The 27,421-nt window shown below is 40.4% G+C and overlaps 1 protein-coding gene across 1 annotated transcript; it reads left to right on the top strand.

The window, feature by feature from the left end:
• Positions 1-640: 640 nt before the first annotated feature.
• LOC119921108 (vasoactive intestinal peptide) lies at positions 641-12,000 on the top strand. The gene is made up of 7 exons (XM_038741470.1): positions 641-809; positions 1,865-1,981; positions 4,677-4,817; positions 5,276-5,380; positions 8,230-8,361; positions 8,843-8,951; positions 11,918-12,000. The coding sequence occupies exons 2-7, from the start codon at positions 1,875-1,877 to the stop codon at positions 11,924-11,926; spliced, it is 603 nt and encodes a 200-aa protein (XP_038597398.1). The 5' UTR covers positions 641-809; positions 1,865-1,874; the 3' UTR covers positions 11,927-12,000.
• The last annotated feature ends 15,421 nt before the right edge of the window (positions 12,001-27,421 follow it).

Here is a 27,421-nt window from a genome sequence, read left to right as displayed (position 1 = left end):
AAAAATGACCAAATTCTTGTTTTTCTTGGACTTAGAAAGTTAGAGAATTATATACGTTTGTAAATATCATTTCCACACATTTATATATGCCAATATACATGCAAACATTCTGCCTGACCTGAAAATGGCACAGCTACTTTTATTCATAGAGATATTCTACTTCCAATTCCTAGGAGAGAATTTTAGATAAAAGCTCTACTGAGAATGAGTTCTGGACAACTAGGGAAGTCAGCATAGTAACCATTCTATTATTTCATTCCCATTCAACTGAAGAATGAAACACTTCCCGTAAAGTGCAGGATCGCTGGCTTTTTAAGGAAGTCCAATTTGGCCCTGTATTCCTTGGACCTTGAAATTACTCATCGTAAGTTAATATAAATCAACAATAATACAAACATTGCATCTCCTCGAGGATTACATAGGTACTTCCACATGACGAGGCAATGAAGTCTTTCATTCATCCCTGTGGGAGTACTACTATGACGTCTCAAACAGATAGCAACGTGATTGCTTTTTTTGGCCCATAAACTTGGTCCTATGCATTAGCCCTATAAAATGAGCCAGTTTGAAGAGCTGGTCAGAGTATACTGAAGGAGAGGGAAGGAGTCAGCTCCAGAGGGAGAAGCCGTAGCAATCACGGTAACCAACCTCCAAGAACTGAGTTAGCACCAAGGACAGAGAACAAGTGTAGTCCTTTGTGACTACACAGGAATCCAGTTCCTAGGACAGCTAGAGGCATCCTCCATACCCTCCTCAATCGCTAGGAGCAGCTCAACCGCTTTGCAACGAAAAGAACATTTCTTGGCAGGGTGAGTCGAAACTCTACGTGTCTTTTTCCTTTCCCAGTAACTTTTCACCGACTATGATAAATTCCCTCTCTCTGGCAAGCAGTGTCTTTGTATCTTTTTTCGGACAGCTAGATGATTAAACTAAGTTGCTCTGGGTTTGCTTGAGAATGAGGTACAGAGATGTGTGTTTCTGCTGGTATTAATATTCTTTTCCATAATCCTTCTAATGTACAGATAGTTCTGGGTGCCTGCTACTAGATGTCCTTTCTTTTCCCACTGATTACAAATGCATATAACTGTGTGTCGCATGTGTGAATGCCGATTTTCTACTTATGAGATAGGAATTCTCATTTTTTGGCTCTGAAAGTTTTCAATTTGTCTTCTTTAATCTAGAAATTCCCTTTTCCATTTTGTACATTGGTTTGTTGATTCACCAAAACAAACCAATATGCATTTTCCTTATTTACTTGCAGATTTCTTAAAAAAAAACTTTGTGGAATAGAGGAGAAACCCATTTTCCCTTTAGAAAGTTTTACATAAATGTACATGTTTTCATTCATGAATACAACCCATTAAAAATAAAATAAATATCTATATCTAAATCTAGTTTGAAATGAAATGGCAGGATTGCTTTTGATAAAGAAAGTCTAAGTTTTAATACTTTTCTTTTAAATCAGTAAAATTGATATTTTTCAGAAAAGTGCATAAAACATCCATTTTTCATTATAATACCACTTGCCGTAGCTTGAAAGCAATGCCTTGCAAAATATTTGATTATATAGTAACATTTTGGTTTATGTCAGACATGGTAAAATTCCACTTTTCAATTTATGTGGGCTGTATACTCATCTGCTAGAAAGGATCCTAAGTTTTATACAATGATTTGTCTAAAGAAGACAACATTTTTAGAATTCAGCTTGCTAGCCAATTGCAGCTTTAAAACCGAACAGTTATAAATCACTTGTTCTGTCCAGAGGCTACTTGTTCTATTTGAAAGTATGAAAGAAGATGTCTAATCTAGGCTGTGCTTTTGGCTTCAGAAATTATTTTCATTTGCCTCTTCTTCACAACTTTAGGTCCAGAGAGATGGAACACAGAGGCAGCTTCCAGCTCCTGATGACCCTGACCCTGTTGGGGGTTCTTTACTCACAAGCCTTGGCATTGCCTCTCCTGGGAACATATTCTGCTATGAGGTAAATTCTCTTCTGTCTTGGGAAGGGGGAACTTCCCTATCATATCAGCTGTAAATAAAAAGAGTTAAGTTTTATTTTGCCAAATAATTGGCATTTTGCAATTTCTTCAACATAACTTTCCATTCGATACCCTCCCTACATCTATTCCAAATTGTATTCTGACATTGGTAGCAGTCTATGCTACTATGACACCAGTGCTGGAATACAATTTGAAAATAGATATAGGGAGGGTATTGGATAATACTATAGACTGTGAGCCCCATGTGGGACAGGGACTGTGTCCGGTCAGATTATCTTGCACCCACTCCAGTGCTTAGTACATAGTAAGTGCTTAACAAATACCATTTTTATTATTATTATCATTATTACTATTATTATTTAATTACATTTGTTACCTAGATTCATTTCCAGGGCTTGAAGTTGATCTAATTAAAACTTTTGCATAAATTAGATTTTATAAAATTTGGGACTAGAGAAGGTTTTACATTTCAAACCCCTCTTCTCTAGGACCTTAATCAGAACTGAAATAGAGCAGTAATGAAGGACTTTAAAATATTGTCAGATTAGGCCCTCTTTGGTGAGACCCAATTAGCTAGGAGTTGTTCTTTATTTCAAAGACCACAATGCAATGATGAGCCTGCATCCATGAGGGTGAGTTTGTTTTGTTTTTTTTTTTTTTTTGAGAAAGTCACTTGTACACTTTAAGCAGAGACAGTAGTGTAACTTGTCATTTGGTTGATTATTACTCAAGTACCAAACATTAAAAGCAGGAAGATATGTCCTATTACCAGTATGAAATATGCTTGCACTGTTTTTGCAGTAGGGGTGGTGGTCTGTGTTAAGTTATTCAAATTCTTTTATCCAGTAACACATCAGGAGATGGTTGGTAGGATGAAAGGGTGCAGCTAATTGTCATAGAACAGAACATTTCTGAGAGTTCAAAAGCAACAGAACCACTATGCTAACACCCATTTTGTAAATCACAATTGAGTATAATATTCAGTAGCTCAGTAAGGATTGGGGGGGGGTGAGGGAAACAGAGAGGGTGTTTTCCACTTTCTTGAGAAAACCAGAGGAAAAGAAACTTGATTAGGGGTTAATGTTGTAGGATATAATACCATTTTCATTCCAGATACTTTCTCTGAGGAATGTCATGGAATGAAAAGGGGTTGTTTAAAAATGCATTTCATGAAACAGATATTTGAGTAGTCAAAAACGTGTGAGAAACTAAATTTAATGTTCAGAAGAACTTTCATACTTCAGATTAGTACTGTTATATTTGTTTCAGTTTTTCCTATTTTAATGGTAATAAGTTTTAAAGTCTTTGAATTGCCTAGATTAAAGGAAGATCAAACACATAAAATGAACTATTCATACTTACCTTAAATAATTTCATTTGAAAAGAAAAAAAGAAAATATATCCTTTCAGAAAATCTATTCTTCGGCATTTATTTTAAACAGATTAATCTATCCCACATAGCCTGACTTCACCTACTGGCTTCTTAACTCATTCTTAGAAAATGGATATGTAAGATGGTATATGATATCATTTACTGCTTATCTAGTACTCCTACTTCAGACAAAGCACTGTATAAGGTGCTGAGGAGATTTACAAAATTAAGAAGTCATGAAGACTTTATACTTTAATGGGTGAAATCAGATAAAAAGCCTGAGCATACAATTACATGAAAAGTGCGGTATGTTAATTTCAGAAATGAATACGTAGATTTATAGGGGTGTGTGTGTGTGTGTGTGTGTGTGTGGTGTGAATAGGGAAGGGCCAAAATAGTATAGTATATATATTAAATACATGTTCACAATCATGTATTTAAGGGACAGTTATTGTATAACAAAGTAGGAAAGCTAACACTGAGTAATCCAAGAGTAACAAATTCCATGATTTCCACTAAATGGAATGGCTACTAAAATGACTTTTGTGTACAAAATACTTTAAATATATTTCATTTATTTCAGTAACTAATGTCCCAATGCAGGCTGATAGTTTATTTGTGGAATGTATAAGAATAAAATTTAATTCATTAATTTATATCTATTAATGGGATGATATTTATATAAATGTAAATATGTATATCTAACATATTCACAGTCCTAATTCCATGATAAATCTATTAGTATTTAGTACATATACAGATGAAAAAAGAATGTCACTGACTCATCTTATAATTGATTTTGAGTAAAATGAGTAAAATATGTTTTTTGTGGAAGCAAATGCTCTCCTTACAGAACTAAAATATCTTCCTGGTAGCTAAAAAGTTTACCTGAAGAGAAAAATGACTTCGTACTAGAGATGTTTTACTTCCAAGTGAAGATTGTTACTCACTTCTTCCCAAAATAAGATTAGATTTCTTAGGGTTTTTTAAATCCAAACATGACGAGATTAGCAGCTTGGTTTCCATTCTCATAATTTCTGTGATATTTGCATTATAAACCACAAAGCATCTAGTCTCTATCTGAGAAAAAGTGCATTAAAAAGGCCAACTGGCTTATAAACACCTTTCTCAAAAGTCTATTTCTCAGCACGTACATTTAGAGTAGTGTCATATTTATAAAACACTGGAGAATCCTTGTTTTGCATACTGCCTCACATAGTTATGAATCTCAAGAAGAGTGAAGGAATTATATTTTTGCCAAACCGGACTTGCCAATACTCTTAAAGCATTTTGTCCTCCTACAGGCTTGGCCACACATTGCCATTTGATGTGGCAAATGAGCCTGATCAAACTCAAGATTCTTTAAAGTCTGACACTGACATTTTACAAAGCTCATTACCAGAAAATGACAAATCCTATATCGATGCATCCAGAATGATGGACAGGTGAGTTCTTTTATATGTTTTCCAAGTAGGAAATGCTAAAATATCAATGACTAATTGCCACATTGAAAAAGGATTTCTACTTTTGAAAATGACCATTATCAACAACTGCCAATCAATTAATCATATTTATTGAGTGCTTACTATGTGCAGAGCACTGTCCTAAGTGCTTGGGAGGGTACAATACAACAGAATTAGCAGACATGTTCCTTACCCATAATGAGTTTACAGTCTAGTGGGGGAGATTAATGGAATATATATGGAAGAATGGCATATGTTTGAATAATTAAAAAGAGGTAATTTTTTTTCCAGACCTTAAGTGAAATGAATTTTTGCTCTAGTGAAAAAACAGCAAAATGATATGTAAAGGAGTTATGAGTCCATCATTTCAAACAAATAAATTTTTGAATTTTTAATCAGTTGCAATAATCTCTATATTTTTTTCATGAAATATTTTTTAGAAACACCAGGCATGCTGATGGACTTTTCACCAGTGGCTTTAGCAGACTCTTAGGTCAGCTTTCAGCAAAAAAGTATCTGGAATCCCTTATTGGGAAAAGAGTAAGGTAAATATAGTTTTCATTTTCATTAACTAGATCTACATGGTCTAGTAATTAAGTTATTTTTGAATGTCACCAATCACTGGGTGAGCTGTGTGGATATGATTAATTGTGAAAAGATAAAGCCCTTTTACAAATCCAAAATTGATAGCATTAAGCTATGCCTGAGCATATGTATGATACCTGGATAATTCAAGCAAGCAGTGGTATTTACTAGGCACTTACTGTGTGCAGAGCACTGTACTAAGCATTTGAGAGAGTACGATGCAAGAGTTGGTCAACAATATCAATGGTATATATTGATTGCTTAGTGTGTGCAGAGCACTGTACTGAAAAGCTTGGGAGAGTCCAATATAACAGTGTTCGTAGACCTGTTCACTGCCCACAGCAAGCTTTTGGTCTAGGGATGAGTTTACGCTCTAGGGAAAGAGCTACATTTTAAGGGCCACAAAGCAGCATGGCTTAGTGGAAAGAGCAAGGGCTTGGGAGTCAGAGGATATGGGTTCTAATCCTGGCTCCACCACTTGTCTGCTGTGTGTCCTTGGAAAACTCACTTAACTTCTCTATGCCTCAGTTACCTCATCTATCAAATGTGGATTAAAAGTGTGAGCCCCACATGGGACAATCTGATTACTCTGCGTCTATGCCAGAACTTAGAACAGTGCTTGGAACATAATAAGTGCTTAATCAATACCATAATTATTATTCAGAATATCATTAAGGGACTCAGAGCCTACCCCCAGGACCCTGCCATTACCCACCAGCTCTCTCTACCCAAATCCACATCAACTCCTGGAGGCATTAAGGTAATTCCCCAAACCTAGAGAAGCAGCATGGCCTGGTGGTGAAAGCACAGGCGTGGGAGTCAGAAGGACCTGGGTTCTAATCCCAGCTCTGCCACTAGTCTGCTGTGTGAATCTTGGGCAACTCATCTCACTTCTCTGTGCCTCAGTTACCTCACTTTAAAATGGGGATTAGGACTGTGAGCCCCATGTGGGACATGGACTGTGTCCAATCTGATTATCTTGCATCTACCCCTGTGCTTAGAAAAGTGCTTGGCACATAGTAAGTGCTTAATAAATACCATAAAAAAACCCAAAACCCTAGAACATGTACCGGTCAATTAGTGCACCAAGAAAATAACTGCACCAGGTCTTCACAAGAACAATTTAGGATTTTACAGCTCTACTTGGGGCTGACACAATTCAGAGACCAATAGACTTTGTCTTCAATTTATATCACTTAAACATGGCCCATTCAAAGCCAAATCTGTGGTACATACAAAGGGAAATCATTTAGCTTAACAGCTCAATAATAATAATTATTATGGCATTTGTTAAGTACTCACTATGTGCAAGACTCTGTACTAAGCACTGCAGTGGATACAAGCAAATTAGGTTGTATATAATCCCTGTTCCATGCGGGGCTCACAGTCTCAATCCCCATTTTACAGATGAGGTAACTGAGGCAGAGATAAGTGAAGTGATTTGCTCAGGGTTAAACAGCAGACAAGTGGTGGAGCTGGTACTAGAATCCATGACCTTCTGTCTCCCAGGGCTGTGTTCTATCCAATACACCATGCTACTTCTAGATAAACCTATGAATTACCAAACTCCCCTCTCTGGTGATCAAAAATTTCAATCACATTTTTATCAGGTGGACCTGACTGTCTCAAATGAATCTGGAATGAAGACACAGGCTAATACCCTCTGGTTTATTCCTAGCTGAAACAGCAGTTTGCTGTATGGTAGATAGATCTCAGAGATTGTTTCCTTTCTGTCTGTGAAGTCCATCATGACTTCAGGGTCAAAACTAGCCAGTGATTTCTAATGAACATTGTGTTTGTAAAACTGCTCTCTTTGGAACCTTTCACTTTAGTGAAATGTGAGAGCTTTTCAAAGGACGCTGGCTGATGGGGAAGCCAATGTAAAAATCCTCTAAACTGTAAACTCATTATGGGCAGGGAACATGTCCACCAGCACTGTTGAATGCTGCTCTCCCAAGTGCTTTGTACAGTGCTCAGTAAAACCATTGATGATGATGACAAGAAGATGATGATTTTCCCCCTGAGGAGATTGCAGCATATCTAGATGCCTAAGCATCACCCAACTGTGCATCTCCAGAAGTTGCCAGACAGAGAAGAAACAGGAAGAGTCAGTGGAGGGTCTAACCAGAAATTCTCCATTCATTCTGTGACTGCCATGTGACCCTATTAATTCAGTTTTCAAGGTGGGTTGTGGAAGTGACACCACATGCTTCTCTGTGGTCCACTCTCATGGCCACTAGTTCCTAGAAGAATCTAGGCAGGGGGTAGAGGGGATATTTTGTCTCAACTATTCCTGGGAAAATGGGTTGGTCATGCCTCCTGGATACAAAGGTTCAAATCTGAAACAAGGAATATTGAAACACTCACTTCACTTACTAAAGTGTTTGCTTCCTTTATCATAGTTTTCACATTAGGGATTGCACTCATAATAATAATAATGATGGCATTTATTAAGCACTTACTATGTGCAAAGCACTGTTCTAAGCGCTGAGGAGGTTACAAGGTGATCAGGTTGTCCCACGGGGGGCTCACAGTCTTAATCCCCATTTTACAGATGAGGGAACTGAGGCCCAGAGAAGTTAAGTGACTTGCCCGAAGTCACACAGCTGACAATTGGCAGAGCCGGATTTGAACCTATGACCTCTGACTCCAAAGCCTGTGCTCTTTCCACTGCGCTACGCTGCTTTAATTCAGCAAATGCCATAAAATTAAATTCTATTGCTCTTGCCTCATTACCTATTAGAACACCCCTGCATATTTAGCAGTTCTGTAGAATTCAGATTGTGTTTCCCTTCCCTGTGTTTCTTAGCAATAACCTTCCCGAAGAACATGGACAAGCTAAACGCCACTCTGATGCGGTCTTCACTGACAACTACACCCGCTTTCGGAAACAAATGGCTGTGAAGAAATATTTAAATTCTGTTTTGGCTGGAAAGAGAAGGTAAAGGTAGAAAAAATAGAAAAGATCAGAGGGTTTCCACAACAACTTCCAACTCAGTTTCTAACACTGCAGAGTGTCTAGTTAGACTTCCTGTAGACTTTTGCTACATTGGTTATTGTAATATTAGGAGCAGTAGCAAGAGGAGGAGGTTGCTCCATAGGTCTGCACTAGTAGCATGTTTCTGGCTTCAAGCTGGGGTGATGGACCAGATGGCAGCTGGGATCACTGTTGTAGCCCTTTGACTCTGCGAATCTCTTTGTGAAGCTAGAAAATGAGAGCTTCCGGCAAATGCACAGCTTTCAAGATGATTGTTCCCATTTTCAGATATGTCCATTGGATCCCTTACAACGTGCCTCTTTGGTACCACGAGCAATACTTAGGGCTTTGTCTAAACCATTGTCAAATACAATGCGATGAAACAGAAAGCTGGCACGTTTACCCTTCAAGTAATGAACTTCTTTTCTTCTCTGGTCTGCAACAGTGAGGAAGACTCTGCCAACCCACCGGAAGATTCAGAGATGAATGACCCCAACCTCTCCGAAAATGACGAAGATGCGCTTATAGCAGAGCTGCTGCATCACTTCCTAGTGGTAGGTCCAATGCGACAATTAAGACAGCAACTGCTTCACGGCCAAGAAACTCAGAGGGAATATTATAGGAGATGTGTACACTCAAGAACAGGAGATGATGTCAAGTGACCCGACCATTTATCACAACACATTTTCTAGTTCCATTTGGAAGAGGTTCATGATAATAGCCAGCTAAATGGGATTAACGTAATAGCGCCTTAATTAATCCTGATCTGACCTACTCCCCCAAGCACTTAGCACAGTGCTCTGCATGCATTCAGTGCTCGCTAAATGCCACTAATTGAATGATTTGACATTCTGGGTAGTGCTCATGGCTGACGTTGCCGTAAAGTCTGCTGATTTGAAGAATGAAACACAATAGTCTCATTCAAATCAGTTAATTCCTTGTTTCAGAGAATGAATTTAAAGGGCCCTGTTCTCCACTGCCACTTAGGCAATATCAGAAGGAGATCCAACCTTCTGCAACTACGTAGAGAAACGTTTATACTTGGATCTCTCTGGCGTCCCATGGAGGGTAAAAGAGCTGGCATGTTCACTCCATAGAATCACTGTAAAGGGCACACACTGTGTGCCCATCCAGTCAGTCACTGTCAATCATATTTAAGGGGCGCTTACTCTGTGTGGAACACTGTACTAAGTGCTTGGGAGAGCACAATATAACATTTTAACAGGCTCATTCCCTGCCCACAACGAGCTTAAAGTCTAGAGGGTACAGCATCTCCATCAACCAATCCCCTTTGGGAGATAGTCCTCAGGGCTTTAATGTACTGTGCTTGATCGTGGCACCACCTTTTGCAAAAATCCAGCAACATTTCTTCCCCACTTAAACACAATTTAGCATGACCTGACTGCTCTTGGCATGCTACCCTGCTGAACCATGCTGATGGCTTTTCTATTAATTAAATATTTACAGTCCATTTTTAACTGAATTTCTCCTAAGTAACTGAAATGAAATAAATCCCGAGAGTGCAGATATGAAAAAAACAAAAAAAAAATACAGGTTTCTCAGCAATGAACAGTTAATTACAATTCTAATGCTTGGAAAAGTAAACAGCTCTTAGTAGATTTTGAGTTATCCTATTGAAATGAAGTTCAAAGCTCTTCTAGTCCTCGGCTTGCCATTGATTTGAGGAAATTGTGTGCTGTATCCCTCCCAACATATCTGATTGGTAATTATATGCTCCAAGTTTGTGTCAGACAAGCCTGCCACTTCTCTGGTTGGGTCATCAGGCATTACATTGCCACTCCCATGCTCAGGATGGGGGAGCAGTGCTTAGCTCTCTGAGCGTCCCTATGACCATCAGATACAACATCCTTTTAGGGTAATTCACAGAGCCTCATTCTATGTTCACTGAACTTCACATTTTTGGATGGCAAGAAGCTCGGTAGATGGCTGTTTACTGACATTTTTCTAATGGTATTTGTTAAGCGCTTACTATGTGCCATGCACTGTGCTAAGCACTGGGGTGGATATTGGGCAAATTGGGTTGAGCACAGTCCCAGTCCAGCATGGGGCTCGCAGTCTTAATCTCCATTTTACAGAAGAGGTAACTGAGACACAGAGAAGTGAAGTAACTTGCCCAAGGTCACACAACAGACAAGTGGCAGAGTGGGATTAGAACCCAGGTCCTTCTGACTTCCAGGCCTGTGCTCTCACCACAAGACCATACTGCTTCTCAATTGTTATTTCAAGGGTGTGTGTGTATGCAAGAATATGGAAAAAACTCATCCTTTTCTAAACTTAAAATCAGGAGGATGAGCATTTGAATTACTGAAATGGAGGTAATTGACACCCTGGAAAAGAAGGTTAAACTCTAAGCAATTCAAGCAGGGTTGCTCTGATCAAGAGTTCTTTCTGGAGAGGTAGCTCGAGAGACTGTACTTGTGAAAACGGGTCAAACACCTAGTGATTGTTGTCTTCTAAGTACAAACTGAAACACATATTGAATCTAAATTGATGGGAGGGTTCCAAATGGTACTGTTGTCGATAGTCGTTTTTCACAAATACTTGGATGTAAAGATTTATATTCTTCATAAAGATCTGATTATAACTCCTCCTGGAATCAAGGGAGATACAGAAATAATAAAAGTATTTATTAATCACTTGTTATGTGCCAAGCACTGGGGTAGATGGAATCAGATCAAACACAGACCCTGTCCCATATGAGACTTGTAGATTAATTAATTTAATTCTATTTGTTCTGATGATTTTGAAACCTGTATCCATGTTTTGTTTTGTGGTCTGTCTCCCCCTTCTAGACTGTGAGCCCACTGTTGGGTAGGGACAATCTCTATATGTTACCGACTTGTACTTCCCAAGCACTTAGTACAGTGCTCTGCACACAGTAAGCACTCAATAAATACGATTGAATGAATGAATGAATAAGGAGATGGGAGGAAAGTTATTTAATCCCCATTTTACAGATGAGGTACCTAAGGCACAGACAAATGAAGTGACTTGTCCATGGTCACACAACAAGCCAGTGACAGAAGCAGGATCAGAACCCCGGCCCTGGCTCTTTTCACCGGTCCATGCTGCTTCCAAAAGCAGCAAATTCTTCTTTTTAATGCAGTGTTTCTATCAATATTAGCAAATGATTCCAAACACTGAGCTCAACAGATAAACATGACTAACTTTCCTCAAAGGAGAATCCTGTGTGGGTTCTGTTTGAGCAGTAAGGGAAAAATGACTAAGGATAAGTCAGCAAGAAAGCCCTTTCTGATCCCTTTCCTGTGCCTTACCTGATTAACTCAAATCTGCCTCAGTATTTAGAAGTGCTTAACACATAGCAAGTGCTTAACAAATATTATTATTATTTTATGAGAGTACCAGGGCTGTAAAGTAGTAGACAGGTGCCCAGAAATGAGTTAGTCATCTTGGGCCATATACTTTCAGCTTGATAGCTACTCTATGGAACTGTAATAATCTGTCACTCTAAAACTGTCCTTTCTTTCCTTTCTTTCAGAGTTCTTGAAGGAGATCTATGATGAACAGAAATTCCTATTTTTTGAGATCTACACAAGTAGTTCAGATAAATGGCTTCAATATCAAAACCAAAACAAACATATTGTGTAGTGAAAGTTGTGATTGATTCTAATGTAATGAAAAGTGATGTTTACAACTGTAAATATTATTTTAGAGATCTCTAAAGCTAGCCTTCAATTCATGAAAATCCTGTGATTTCATATGCTGTGTATCCTCTCTTTCAATAAATGCATTTTAAAAATGAAGAGCATATTGGGACAGTGTCCACGTATAACTGACTTATTAGAAAATGGTTACATTGTGTGATGGATCCACTAGCAGAAACTCATGGCGCTGTAGACCATCCCATAGGAAAAAGTGCCACCTACCATCAGTAAATCCAACCATTACAAAAAGGTTGAAGATGAATTCTCTACCAAATTCTGAACAAATCCATCTAACGAAATACCACCCAAAAAGAAAAGAAGGCTTTGCCAGAGATGGATTTTTCATAGGTTGATATGCATTTCCTTCTAACTCAAGAGCAGAGAATTGAACATGCCTTCATGCATTAGAAACAGAGTCCTAAGATCTAGCTCTTGAAAGGCCAGTACATGGCTGAACAGAGAAGCTGACACTGACAGAGCTCTTTGATCAGACCCCACTGATTTCTGGATAGAAAGTTCCGGATAAGCACTTAGAACAGTGCTTTGTACACAGTAAGCATTCAGTAAATACGATTGAATGAAGGTTTGTGCCAGGTCAGTGGAATGGGTAGTTCTTCCACATTAGTAATAAAGCTTTTCTCAAGAAACAATCATCAAAGCCCTTTGCTGCTATCAGCAGTCCTTATATAGAAAAGTAAACCTGATGACAATTATTTTTACAATATGAATGTAACTAATGAAATATGTAGACAATAAAGACATTTGATTATCACTGCAAACATTTTCTTTTGGTTTGATTCCCCATGCTGATTCAACAGTTAACCCAGGCTAAGATGAAACCAAGTTCTGGAAAATGTTATATTTCAAAATAAATGAGTACATAATTGACCAAGAAGGACTGCGCCAGGAACTGATCAACTGCAGATAGAAAAGGAGTTCCTATAATCTTCTCCTGAACCCACATACCCTCCCATATAACTGTTTAAACGCAATGCAGGTTGCACTGTTTGCTTCTAAGATTAAGACCAGTGTTAGGAGTTTGATATTAGAATCGGAATTAGGAAAGCCTGTAGCAAGGCCACTGCATCTTAAACAGTGAACTATCCCATGGCGCTTTCCAACTGACCTGGCTGCATGCATCCTCCATATGATTGTAAGCTCCTTGAGGGAAAGAATCACATCTACCAAACCTATTGTGTTGTTCAGTTCCTGGTTCCTCCTCTTGTGGGCTGTGTGACTTGGGGTCAATCACATAACTTCTCCATACCTCAGTTACCTCATCGATAAAATGGGAATTAAGACTTTGAGCCCAATGTGAGACACTATGTCCCAGTGTCCCAGTGCTTAAACCAGTGTTTCTGTTCTGTTTGGTGCACACAATAAGCGCATAATGAATACTATTTTTTAAAGTGCTTAATATACTGCTCTGCACATAGCAAGTGCTCCATAAATGCAATTGATTATTTGATAAGGGGCACTGAAAGATTTTTATAGACTGCATTCTACTCAGAGTGCTCTCACTTGATCATAGTAATTTCTCCTGATTGGGTGCTGGCAACTACCCAAGGGCATTGGAAAACTCCTAAGAAGAATTCTGCAACATTCTCCATTCAAAATCTGGATTTTCATTCAGTTGTATTTATTGAGTGCTTACTGTGTGCAGAGCACTATGCTAAGAGCTTGGGAAAGTACAATACAGCAATAAAGAGAGACAATCCCTGCCCACAATGAGCTCACAGTGGATTTTCTTCAGAAACAAAAATTTAGCACATATCCACCCAGATTCTCCCGATGTGAATAGAGTATATTTGGCTCTTAGGAAAGCTGCATTGACCCTTTCTGATCAATAGGACTCCATCTTGCTTGAACAGCCCTTGGAGTCAGGAGAACCTAGGTTCTAGTTCTGCTGAGTGACCTTGGGTAAGTCACTTAACTTCTCTGTTCCTCAGTTACCTCATCTGTAAAATGGGGATTAATAATAATAATAATGGCATTTGTTAAGCACTTACTATGTGTGAAGCACTGTTCTAAGTGCCGGAGGGGGGATACAAAGTGATCAGGTTGTCCCACGTGGAGCTCACAGTCTTAATCCCCATTTTACAGATGAGGTAACTGAGGCCCAGAGAAGTTAAGTGACTTGCCCAAAGTCACAGAGCTGACAAGTGGTGGAGCCAGGATTAGATCTCTAGCTCCCAAGCCCATGCTATTTCCACTGAGCCACACTAGATTAAGACTGTGAGTCCCCTGTTGGACAATGTCCAACCTGATTAGCCTATATCTACCCCAGAGCTTAGTTCAATGCCTCACATAGTAAGCGCCTAATAAGTGCCATTAAAAAAAAAAATACCCCCACACACATTCAAATCTTCCAGACCATGACTCTTCCCATCCTCAAACCCTTTCTGAAATCCTACCTCCTGCAGAAGCATTTCCAGATTCATTAATTCATTCAATCATATTTATTGAGCACTTACTGTGTGCAGAGCACTGTACTAAGCACTTGGGAAGTACAAATTGGCAACATATAGAGACGGTCCCTACCCAACAGTGGGCTCACAGTCTAGAAGGGGGAGACAGAGAACAAAACAAAACATACTAACAAAATAAAATGAATAGAATATGTACAAATAAAATAGAGTAATAAATATGTACAAACATATATACATATATACAGGTGCTGGGGGGAGGGGAAGGAGGTAAGGTGGGGAGGATGGAGAGGGGGAGGAAGGGGATAGGAAGGAAGGGGCTCAGTCTGGGAAGGCCTCCTGGAGGAGGTGAGCTCTCAGTACGGCCTTGAAGGGAGGAAGAGAGCTAGCTTGGCGGATGTGTGGAGGAAGGGCTTTCCAGGCCAGGGGGATGACGTGGGCCGGGGGTCGACGGTGGGACAGGTGAGAACGAGGCATGGTGAGGAGATTAGCAGCAGAGGAGCAGAGGGTGTGGGCTGGGCTGTAGAAGGAGAGAAGGGAGGTGAGGTAGGAGGGGGCGAGGTGATGGAGAGCCTTGAAGGAGTTTCTGCCTGATGCGTATGTTGATTGGTAGCCACTGGAGATTTTTGAGGAGGGGAGTAACATGCCCAGAGCGTTTCTGGACAAAGACAATCCGGACAGTGGTGTGAAGTATGGCTTGAAGTGGGGAGAGACAGGAGGATGGGAGATCGGAGAGGAGGCTGATACAGTAATCCAGACAGGATAGGATGAAAGCTTGAATGAGCAGGGTAGCGGTTTGGATGGAGAGGAAAGGGCGGATCTTCGCAATGTTGCGGAGGTGAGACCAGCAGGTTTTGGTGATGGACTGGACGTGACGGGTGAACGAGAGAGCGGAGTCGAAGATGACACCAAGGTTGTGGGCTTGTGAGACAGGAAGGATGGGAGTGCTGTCAACAGTGATGGGAAAGTCAGGGAGAGGGCAAGGTTTGGGAGGGAAGACAAGGAGTTCAGTCTTGGACATGTTGAGTTTTAGGTGGCGGGCAGACATCCAGATGGAGATGTCCTGAAGGCAGGAGGAGATGCGAGCCTGGAGGGAGGGAGAGAGAGTAGGGGCAGAGATGTAGATTTGGGTGTCATCAGCGTAGAGATGATAGTTGAAGCCGTGGGAGCGAATGAGGTCACCAAGGGAGTGAGTGTAGATCGAGAACAGAAGGGGACCAAGAACTGAACCTTGAGGAACCCGTACATTAAGGGGATGGGAGGGGGAGGAGGAGCCTGCAAAAGAGACTAAGAATGAATGGCCAGGGAGATAAGAGGAGAACCAGGAGAGGACAGAGTCTGTGAAGCCAAGGTTGGATAATGTGTTGAGGACAGGGGGTGGTCCACAGTGTCGAAGGCAGCTGAGAGGTCGAGGAGGATTAGGACAGAGTATGAGCCATTGGATTTGACAAGCAGGAGGTCATTGGTGACCTTTGGGAGGGTAGTTTCCGTGGAATGTAGGGGACGGAAGCCAGTTCATATCCACCTGATAGCTCCCCTTAGTATTTGGCACACATATTCTAGAATCAGATGAATCTATACTAATGTATTGATCTATTTATTTTCCTGATTTTGCTACCAATTGCTTAGCCTTGAAAATAGCTTGTTCATCTATAAGCTTCTTAAAGGCAAAATCCATGTTTCTAACTCAACTGTACTTTCCCAGGTGTTGAGCAAGGTGCTCTCCACACACCAGATGCTCAATATGCTATTGATTGATTGACTGATTGACTGAAGAATCATCCAGTAAAGGCAATGGGGAAATCAAATTTGTGATGAATAGTTTTCCTTTGTTTCTGAAGATGACACCATTTTACCTGAGTGTGATTGTTTTTCTAAAATGGCTAATGAAAGACCAACTGTCCCTAACACAACCTGGATACCCCAAGATCCTGTTGTGCAATCCTTTTTGCTGTTTTCTGAATCTGACACCATTTTGGTTTTGCTAGTGTCTTTTGGTCTTTTTAATGGTTCTTGATTGCAACATACTAGGCTCCCACCTTCTAGACTGTGAGCTCATTGTGGGCAGGATTGTCACTGTTTATTGTTGTACTGTACTCTCCCAAGCGCTTAGTATAGTGCTCTGCACACAGTAAGTGATTAATACAACTGAATGAATGAATGAAAGGACTTACAGCAGTGTCCCAACTTTCATCAGTCCTGCATCATTGCCTGAAGCTTTGCTCTACTGAATCTTTGAAGTTATTCCTCGGTCTGCCCTGCTTTCAATAATTCCATTTCATTTAATTATATGGCAGCTACTACGTATCTCACTGATATCTATTCTCTCACTGATCCCACTGGCAAAGTTGTACTGAAGTGAATGTCGCTTTCTGTGTTCATAGGGTGACTTCTTTCCAGTATTTCTTGGTTTCTGATCCTCTCTTGCCACTTGATGGTGAATATGGTAAGTAGGTATCACTCTTAGCCCTGCTCAAGTTCCTGGATGTGGAGCCTGTGGTGGTTCTGGCCTTATAAGTCTGTGGGGTGACACTATGTGGCCTTGATTTTGGTCTGCTGCTTGGTGATGCTGTGGCTGCACTAAAAATTAAAAAGTGCATTTGAAAAACTGGAGAAGTACAAAGTGCGAAGTGAAAAAACTGCCAACATGGCCTAGTAGAAAGAGCACAGGCCTGGGATTCAGAGGACCTGGGTTTTTTTTCCCAGCCCTGCCACTTCTGTCTGCTACATGACCTTGCGCAAATCACTATAAATTGTCTGTGCCTCAGTCGATAAAATTTATTGAGTGTTTATAATTTGCAGAACACCATACTAAGCTCTTGGGAGAGTGCAATAGAACAGAGTGCCTCAGGTACCTCATATGTAAAGTGGGGATTAAAACTGGGAGCTCTATGTGGGAAAGGAACTATGTTTGGCCCAATCACCTATCCCAGTGATTAGCACAGTGTCTGGGCACATGGTAAGCATTTAGCAAATACCATTTTAAAAAAAGGCCACCACCTCTAGTTTGGCCATTCATACATAATAACGGCTTACAAAATGGATGTGAAAAGAGTGGCTACTGTTTATATTCTCAGAGATAGTCTCTTCCACAACCACAGACTTGTTCCTGCTGTCCCTGCCAGACATTTCTTACTGAGCGCCACTGGGATAGCAGGACTGGGCTAGAAAGTTTTGATGGCTCAGTGCATGGCAACACCAGTTGCCTAGTGGCTAGAGCATAGGTGTGGGAGTCAGAAGGACCTGTGTTCTAATCCCTGCTCTGCCACTTGTCTGGTGTGTGACCTTGGCCAAGTCATTTTACTTTTCTGGGCCTCAGTTACCTCATCAGTAAATTAGGGATTAAAACTGTGAGCCCCGTGTGGGAGGTGTACCGTGCCCAACCCGATTAGTTTGTATCTACTCCAGTGCTTAGTATAGTGCATGGCACATAGAAAGTGTTTAATAAATGCCACATATATTAAAAAGCCTGTGTCTTGCCAGTGGTAAGTGCACTTTTCATGTCATGTAGTAGTAATAGTTATTTGTATTTATTAAGCATTTATTATGTGCAAAGAACTGTATTAAACCCTGGGAGAGGACTATCCCATCCATAAAATATGGATTAGGACTGTGAGCCCCATGTGGGACATGGACTGTGTCCAATCTGATTGTCTGGTATTTACCCCAGCACTTAGAACAGTGCCTGGAGCATAGTAAGCACTTAACAAATATCATTAAAAACAACAACACACAGATAAGGTTCTACACAGTTCCTGGTTCCCAAGGGGCTCATGGTCTATCTGAGATTAAGAGGGAGAGGGCATTCATGATGAACATATCAAGAAAGGTGTACAAATATATGAAAGTCAAATACAAGCTTGAAAAGAACAGCAGGATTTCAGTCTTCTCCCAGCTTAGGTCAACAGACCCAGAAGTCGAAGCTGCGTTCATGGTGATGATCTTTCTCAATGTTCTCATAGCTGCTGAGGGTCAGGCCTTCCCTAGGCTGAAGCAAGGGTTCATGGGAGCCCTGGTGTCATTGGTGTCTGAGGAATGCTTGCCTCAGATGGCAAGGGGCCAATAAAGATGAACATCTGTATTTTCATGGGCACAGTGAGCAAGTGTGCAAAAACCAGAGCTTCTTCCTCAGATGTTCCCACTCAGGGTTCAGCTTTACGGTCAACAGAATCTCCTTCAAATCAGAGGGCAGCCCTACTAACTTCTGCGTTAAAATCTTTGTGAAATGCACATCACCTTTTAAAATACCAGCAATAAGAGGCAACAGTAGACCAAGTACAAACTTGATTACAACCCTTGAAATCCTTGTCTTGAGAGTGCACTCAGTACAAACTGTAGATATTTTAAATGAAAATGATTTATTATTTCAAGATTCAAGCATATTCCTCAGAATTCCAGGCTATATTTCCTATCTTAGCCCCAAACTGAGATTTCGAGTAGTCAGTGGGAGGTGAAAGGAGGAGAGGGCAGGCAAGATGAGCAGCAAGGAAAAAACCCACTAGCACCTCTCCAGTACTTTCCAAGATGCGTTGTCAGCCTCCCAACATGGTCCATATTAAGATGGTGATCCTGAAATGGCCCAGTTTCCTCTGGGGCAAAGTAACATCTATATGCCTGCTTCCACTTCTGCTCCAATTCTCTTCTTGCCTCTCTTCAGTCCACTGACACCTCATGCTGCAAAGTCACCAATGAATTCCTCCACGCCAAAGAAAATGGCCTCCAATCCAATACTCTTCCTTGATCTCTTGGCCATCTTTGACCCCACGGCCAATTCCTTCAGGAAAACTACCTAACCTTGGTTTTTCTGACACAGCTCTAGGCTGGCTCTCCTTTTTCCTCTCTAGCCACTCCTTCTTAGTCTTTCACTTGTTTACTTCTTCCACTAAGCCCCTAATGGTGGATGTTTTTCAAGAATCTGTTCTGCTGCACTCTCAAGGAGTTCCCCTGGCTTTGGCTTCCACCTCTACGTGAATGAGTCCCAAATAAATCTCACTAGTCTGAATTTTCAGCTGCTGCCTTCCCTCCTGCCATGGAGAACCCCTGCTCCCAACATGCCCCATGCATGCCAGGCCAGGAATTAAAGCAGCTACTGTGCCCTCTTGGATGCCCTGCACCATGGCTGAGAAAACCATTTGCCGTGACTGCCATACAGTTACGGCCACCTTCCCTCTTTCCATCCTAGATCTCTGCCGCTGACATGCTCCTTGTACACTGGACTGGCAATTAGAGCTGCTACTGAATGCTCTCTGAACTCTTGCACCATGGCTGAGTGAAGCCTCCACAATAGCTGTTGCCTTCCCTCCTTCCATCCAAGGTCCATGCTTTGTACATGCTGGGCGGGAGATAATAGCTGCTGCCACATGCACTCTTCTTTCCCACCAGTCAGTCAGCCAGCCCCAGGAACTGACACAGGCTCTCTTTCTCCCTTTCAAAGGCACTCCATCCCACCTTGCTTTCCACCCCTCTGGCAACAAAGAGAAAAACACTCACAACATGAAGCCTTCCACAAAAGCGGCGTAGACTGGTGCTGTTATAGTGGTTTATGTGGCTATAAGGGTGTGCCTCAGATTCTGAGCCACCAAGAGCCACAGCCACCCTATGGATTTTGTTTTTATTTTTATTCTTTTGTCTGTGTTGTGTTTGATTGTTTCACCACTCCCGATATGCCTGTTTCTAAGCCCTAGACTGTAAGCTCATTATGGGCGGGAAACTTGTTGGCTAATTCTGTTTATATTGTATTATCCCAAGTACTCAGTACAGTATTCTGCACATAGTAAGTGCTCAATAAATACCACTAATTGATTATACTCTTGTGAACCCCTCTCCTCCCCCGCAACTGAAGTAGAGGTACCATGTTTCAGTCCCATTTGTGTATTCTCTTCTGCACTTAGTACAATGTTCCACAATCAGTAAATGCTTAATCAATATTATTACTACTATTCTGCAATTCTATATTTCCTCTTCTCTCCAAGTTATCTTCATCCATTTGGATGTCTCTCACTGACACTCTAAGCTCAATGTCTAAAACTGAATTTATCTCCTCTCACAGCGAGGCTACTGTATCAGACTGTGAGCTCATTATGGCAGGGAATGTGACTGTTTTTTATTATACTGTACTCGCTCAAATGCTTAGTACAGTGCATTGTGCAAAGTAAGCATTCAATACATGATTGAATGAAGCAGTCTCCTCACTGATCTTTCTGCTTCCAGTTTTTTCCCTATAATCCATACTTCATTTTACTGCCTGGATTATCTTTCTTAAATGTTGCTCTGCTCACCCTTCTCCACCCCTCAAAAACCTTCAATGGTTACTCATTCGTTTCCATGGCAAGCTGAAACTCCTTACAGATTGCTTTAAGGCATTTCCTCAACTCTCTCCTTCTTCCTTATCCATTCTCTTTTCCAACTACATCCCAGTTTGCACTCTCCCTTCCCTCAAAATAATCTTCAAACTGTGCCACGTTCTTTCCTCTCCTATTTCTGAAATCTTCTTCCCCCATCTTTGTCCTGCCTGGGACTCCCTTCCTCTCCAAATATGACAGATCATAGCTTTCTAAATATGCAAAACCCCCTCTGGAAGTCTACCTTTTCCAGGAGATGATAATAATAATAATGATAATAATAATGGTATTTGTTAAACACCTACTTTGTGTCAAGCACTGTTCTAAGTGTTGGAATAGACACAAGGTAATCAGGATGGACACAGTCCCTGTTCCACAAGGGACTTACAGTCTAAACTGATGGAAGGGAGTGGTTAATCCCCATTTTACAGATGAGGTAATAGGCATGGAGAAGTTAAGTGACTGCCTAAGATCACACAGCAGACAAGAGGCAGAGTCAGGGTTAGAACCCAGGTCCTCTGACTCCCAGGTCCATACTCTTTCCACTAGGCCATGCTGCTTTCTCCAATCAGATCTTTTATTATTTTTTCTTTTCTCCAGGTCTTGGCCTCCCAACTACCACTTTGACACGTTTTGCAGCTACTCAATATTTGTGCGTCCACAACAATGCAAAACATTTCTGCATATTTTTTACTTACAGGTATTTAATCCTCATTTTACAGATGAGGAATCTGAGGCATAGAAAAGATAAGTGACTCATCCAAGTCACACAGCAGATAAGTGGCAGAGCCAAAATTAGAACCCCAGACTTTTGAATCCCTAGCCCATGCTGTTGTCATTAGGACAAACTGCTTTGTTTTAGTGAAAATAAATTTAAACACTTATCCACATATCCATCTTTCCATTAACACCTTCCTCCTATCTGTAAATGAGTTTCTTTCCCATCTTTCTCATCCTTAGAGTGTAAACTCCTGAGGGCAGGGATCATAACTACAACCTCTATTGTTACTTTCCCACACAATAGGCTCTCAGTGAATACTATTGTTGATTAAGTGATTGACAGTACGGACAGATCCAATATTTAAGGTAACCCTCCTCTGGCTTGTCCCTACAGTCTCCCAATAATCTTTTATTAGATTAACTGGGAAATAAGGCCTGAGCTAAACCAACTCTTAGAGCCCAAATAGCTGATTCCAAATTTAAGATACTGTGACACAGTTAAGCACAGACACTTTCATACATCAAGTTCACAAATAGTGCACTGTGTTGCCCTGGGTGGAGAGATCAGCTTTTCCAAGAAATGTGCTTTGGGAGTATTAAAAAAGGTGAAAGGGCTTGTTTGCACCAAATCTCCTCACTGGGAGCATTTCTGTAATCCCGATCAGAAAGAAAGAGTTTGCTTTGGCCACACATTGACCCTTTCTTGGGATAAGTCCATCAGTTGTAGAGCCAGCATCTGTAGCCTGAAGGGATTTTAGTGGTTCAGAGGGTCTTTGAGATTTTCACTGTATTGGGGTTTAGACCTCACCTTCAAAAGACACTTGTTTGCAAATTTGACAGAAGGGTAGCCTTTCTGTGGATAAAACCCTGATCATCCAGCAATTGGATTCTAATAATATAATAATAATAATAATAATAATAATAATATGATAATAATAATAATATTGTATTTGGTAAGTACTCACTATGTACCAAGCACTGTACTGAGCACTGGGGTAGATGCAAGATAATAAGGCTGGGCACAAATCCTTTCACACATTAGGTTTAGTCCAAGGGGGAGGGAAAACAGGTACTTAATCCTCATTTTTACATATGAGGAAACTGAGGCATAGAGAAGTTAAATGACTTTTTTTCCAAGATCTCACAGCAAGTAAGTGGCAGAGCCAGAATTGGAACCCTGGATTTTTGACTCTCATGCCCATGCTCTTTTCATTTAGACCAAGCTGCTTCTCTTTATTTAGACATGTATTGAGATTCAGCAATAAGGGGCTCAAGAGAGATGAACCAGGTACACTGATAGAGTAAAAGTGGACAGATTATCACCCACTAGTTTCCTTCAAAGCAAATTCAAAGAACAGAGAAGTGAGATGGTTGCTGAAATGTTATGACCTCCAGAAGTTCCTAATACATAATCAGAGTGCAATTTGATAACTTCAGAGTGTTATCTAACTTGAACTGAAGTTAGAAGACCAACTTACTAAATTACCTACTTCTCCAAGAGACTTCATTCAGAGAAGTACTTAGCCTGCAACCAAATAACATTCTCTCTGGGCTACTGAGGGTTTCTTTCATGGTCAGAAGGGAGCTGTTCTCACCTCTGTCAAACAACATTGAATCATAAATTAAAGTAAACCCAAGCAGTTCTCTTTGTTGGAGTGTTTTATCCCCTTCACAGCAGCAAACTTCTGATCTGCTAAATAACCCCTAAGGTAATCCATTTAGTACTGGATAACAGACCATTTTTTTTTGTTTTTAACCCTGTCCCGAGTCCTTGACACTACTCTAAGATTTTGGATTCCTCACAAATTCTCTTGTCTCTTCAAACATCTGTCTGCAGGGATCCAAACATAAGCATTTTTTTTAAATATTTGAAACAGCTGACTGACTTAGGAATCTCAGTAGCAATGATTTCAGTACAAGAGAGACACTGAACTATGAAGCCCACTTTCCCTGTGACTCCTGAGCTAAGGACAGTCAAGAGAAACTGACCATTGCCACGCCATGGGGGACTCCCATCAGCCCCTGTTCCATCCTGGGAAGAACTCACACTTCAGCAGTCTGAGGCCTTCTCAACTTTTAGAACCTTGAAAAGGTTGAAAACCTTGAAAATATTTGTAGTGAGAAGCAGCTTGGTGGAAATAGCACAAGATGGGAAGTTCAAGTTCTGCTACTTGCCTGCTGTGTGAACTTGGGTGAGTTACCTAATCTCTCTGTGCCTCAGCTTCCTCATCTGCAAAATGGGGGTTAAATACTTGTTCTCCCTCCCACTTAAATTGTGAGCCCCTCATGGAAGAGTGACTGTGTCTGTTCTGCTTGTATTATCATTATCCCTGTCTTAGCACAGTCTTTGGCCCAGAGTAAGTGCTTAACAAATACAATAGTTATTATCGTTATAATCCCAAATTCTCCCTTTAGATTTGGTCAGTGGAACATAAATTATCCTTCAACCTGTGTTCAATATATTCAACAGGTCCAGAGACGAATAATTGTGCAAATGACATGAAAAAATCTGAACAAGCTCAGTATACATGACAATAACTTCGCACACCAGCTCTGATGTGTCAGTCCCTGGCCACTGCCTGGAGAACATACTTTCAACTACCGTTTCTGGATTGTGGCTGCCATTTTTCAGTCAGTCAGTCAATCAACGAGTGGTATTTATTGAGCACTTACTGTGTGCAGAGCACCATCCCAATTGCCTGGGAGAGGACCATACAATAGTTGCTCTCAAGGAACTTACAGTCTTGCCATTAATTGTACCACCACTTCTAAGCCACCGCCTCAGGACATTTTATCCCTCTCTTCCATCAATCCCACAACTGTTGGATGCCACGGGTGCTGTAGGATATCTGGAAAGGAGATTTAAGCGTCAAAATTGGAGAAACGGAAGCGGTGGCAGTAGTGGTGACAATACAGCATGACTGATGCAACAAATCCATCACAAACCCCTTCAGATTGGCACAGCAACATGAAAAATATTAAAATACTAACAGCTCGCAGTCCACTGGCTATATAGAAAATTATCTACAATTCATGTATCAGTCTGAAATGGAGATCACTTCTGAGCTCCTTCTGCTTCAGCCCTCAAGAATGTACATAAAGATCAAAATGATTCACAGTCAATACCAACTATCATCAGATCAACATTTAAATTGCAATTGGTTGATTTCATACACTTGTACTCTAGTGCCTTTATGGTTCGGTTGTCACAAATTTCAAAAGAAATTTGTTCCAGTTTTAACTGTAGGAACGTTTTTCTATCAAGGAGAAGAAAGAATCGTGCATCAGTTTTATTCACTGATTTTTTTCTGAGGAAGTCAAAATGCTTCACATGCAATGATTCTTCCACCATCCAAAAGTTCTTGCAAGGAAATATAAGGAAGTTATTATCAACCATTTGACCTAGGCAATAATTGAAGTCAATGAGGTTGCAGATTTTTTTCAACGTGACACAATGTTGTCTTTGTCCTTGTTGTCCCCTTTCTCTCCCCCTTGTCCCCCTCTCCATCCCCCCATCTTACTTCCTTCCCTTCCCCACAGCACCTGTATATATGTATATATGTTTGTACATATTTATTACTCTATTTATTCATTTATTTTACTTGTACATATCTATTCTATTTATTTTATTTTGTTAATATGCTTGGTTTTGTTCTCTGTCTCCCCCTTCTAGACTGTGAGCCCACTGTTGGGTAGGGACTGTCTCTATATGTTGCCAACTTGTACTTCCCAAGCGCTTAGTACAGTGCTCTGCACACAGTAAGCACTCAATAAATATGATTGATTGATTGATAAGAGAGCCAGAATTAAAGATCAGGTCTTTGGCTTCCAAATATGGGAATATTTTCCGAGACCAGACCCCAACCATGATGATCTTCTGGTTCCCAAGGCTTTCCAAGGAATGATCCAGATGAAGCGTATGGAATGTTCGCTTAACCTGGGCCAGCAGCCACCATTGGAACCTGGAAGTTTCTGCTTTTTCTATGCTGCTTTAGCCTTCCCTAACACCAATCAATCATTCGTATTTATTTAGCACTTACCGTGTGAAGGGCATTGTATTAAGTTCTTTGGAGAGTGCAACACAACAATAAAAGAGATACATTCCCTGTCCACAAAGAATGCCATTTTCCTAATAATAATAATTGGGGTGTTTGTTAAGTGTTTACTATACACCAAGCACTGTACTAATAATAATCATCGTGGTATTTGCTAAGCTGTTACTATATGCCAAGCATTGTACTAAGTGCTGGGGTAGAAACAAGTTAATCATATTGGACAGAGTCCCTGTCCTAAATAGGGCTCACGATATAAGGTGGGAGGGGTGTGGGGGGGGAAGACAAGTTTTTAATCTCCATTTTACAGATGAGGAAACTGAGGCCCAAATATGTTAGCAGATCAAGGTTTATTAACAATAATAATTAATAAGAATGGTATTTGTTAAGCACTTACTATTTGTCAAGCACTATTTTAAGCTGTAGAATAGAAACAAGGAAGTCAGGTTGGAGGGAGGGTGATTTAATCTCCATTTAGCAGATGAGGAACAGACAAGTTAAGTTACTTGCCCAAGGTCACCCAGCCGACAAGTGGCAGAGACCCAATTAGAACCTAGGTCCTCTGATTCTCAGGCCCATGCACTTTCTGCTAGCCACTGTGCTAGGTCATTCATGTGTCATTGTTCCAGGGTCCCATAATGCTCCATAATTTCTCTGCCACTCAAGAAGTAGCATGGTGGGATAGGAGAGAGGGCTGGACTGCAAAAGAAACAGTACTTCAGGGGGCAGGAAATGATAGGTGGAACCCTGAATCGTAGGAAAATCTGCATCCACCCCGCACCAGTGCCAGAGATTCACATTCCAGGCAGGAAGGACTGGTGAGTCACTCCCCAGCACCTGCTCTGGGAATTGGCGAACACGGCCACATATGCTAATGTACTGAGAGAACTACAACTGTCCTCTTGACAAAGCATGGTAGGAAAATTTGCTACCTCTTTGGGGTAATTTCTCAAACACGCACATATATATATTTAGACAATCTACTTATTCTTTCTGGAATGAATTGCAAACAGATCCAGGCAGTTGAATGTTTCAATCCTTTTTTGATGTTGAATTCAAATGTCTAAGGTTCTACAGACTAAAATACTAAATATTCCATTCTCAAGAAGTTAATTCTGTTAGAAAACCATTCCTTTAATTGCTAAAGCCCTCTGCCCATAAAGTGAATAATACTATTCAGAGTATTCTCCACATATATAAATGCTTTCCCAATGTGAGATTAGGTGTAGATTTGACCTGGCATCTTATTAAAGTACTGAATACATGAATAAATGTATTGGTTTAATGAGTTTCAAATTAAGCCCTGGGTTGCTGAATTTTGTTAGTTTTGCCTTGGGTTCACATTGCCCTAATTCAAATTTTGGTAAACCTAAATAGCTATGTTTAGTAATGAATTTAAGGCTTCAAATAGTCTACCATGCAACTTTTTCTTTCAAAAGTGGTATGTGATTCAGACTGAAGAAAATAATGATGCATAAAGGAGCAAAAAAAGACAAGTAATGAACAATTATATTCTCAAAATGTTCACAAAATAAGTGAAGTAATCATGCTTGGAGAAAAAAATAATAATAGAAGAATCACTTTTTCCACTTGCATCACTGGAAGTCCCCAGTACTGGTACTGCACAAATGTGTGGGGAAGGATAATATTTAAAATAATTCTAGGAGACAGTAGATATAGGAATCAACTATTTTTGTAACTTTTACTAACTATTGAGACTATAAAATAGTAATAATGGATAAGAAAAATAATAGAATAATATTAAAAGTTAAAATAATAAGACAAAAGTATTAATGGTA

Source organism: Tachyglossus aculeatus, chromosome 2, assembly GCF_015852505.1.
Source record: "Tachyglossus aculeatus isolate mTacAcu1 chromosome 2, mTacAcu1.pri, whole genome shotgun sequence".
NCBI classification, from domain to species: domain Eukaryota; kingdom Metazoa; phylum Chordata; class Mammalia; order Monotremata; family Tachyglossidae; genus Tachyglossus; species Tachyglossus aculeatus.
This window is presented reverse-complemented; position numbering and strand designations above follow the sequence as displayed.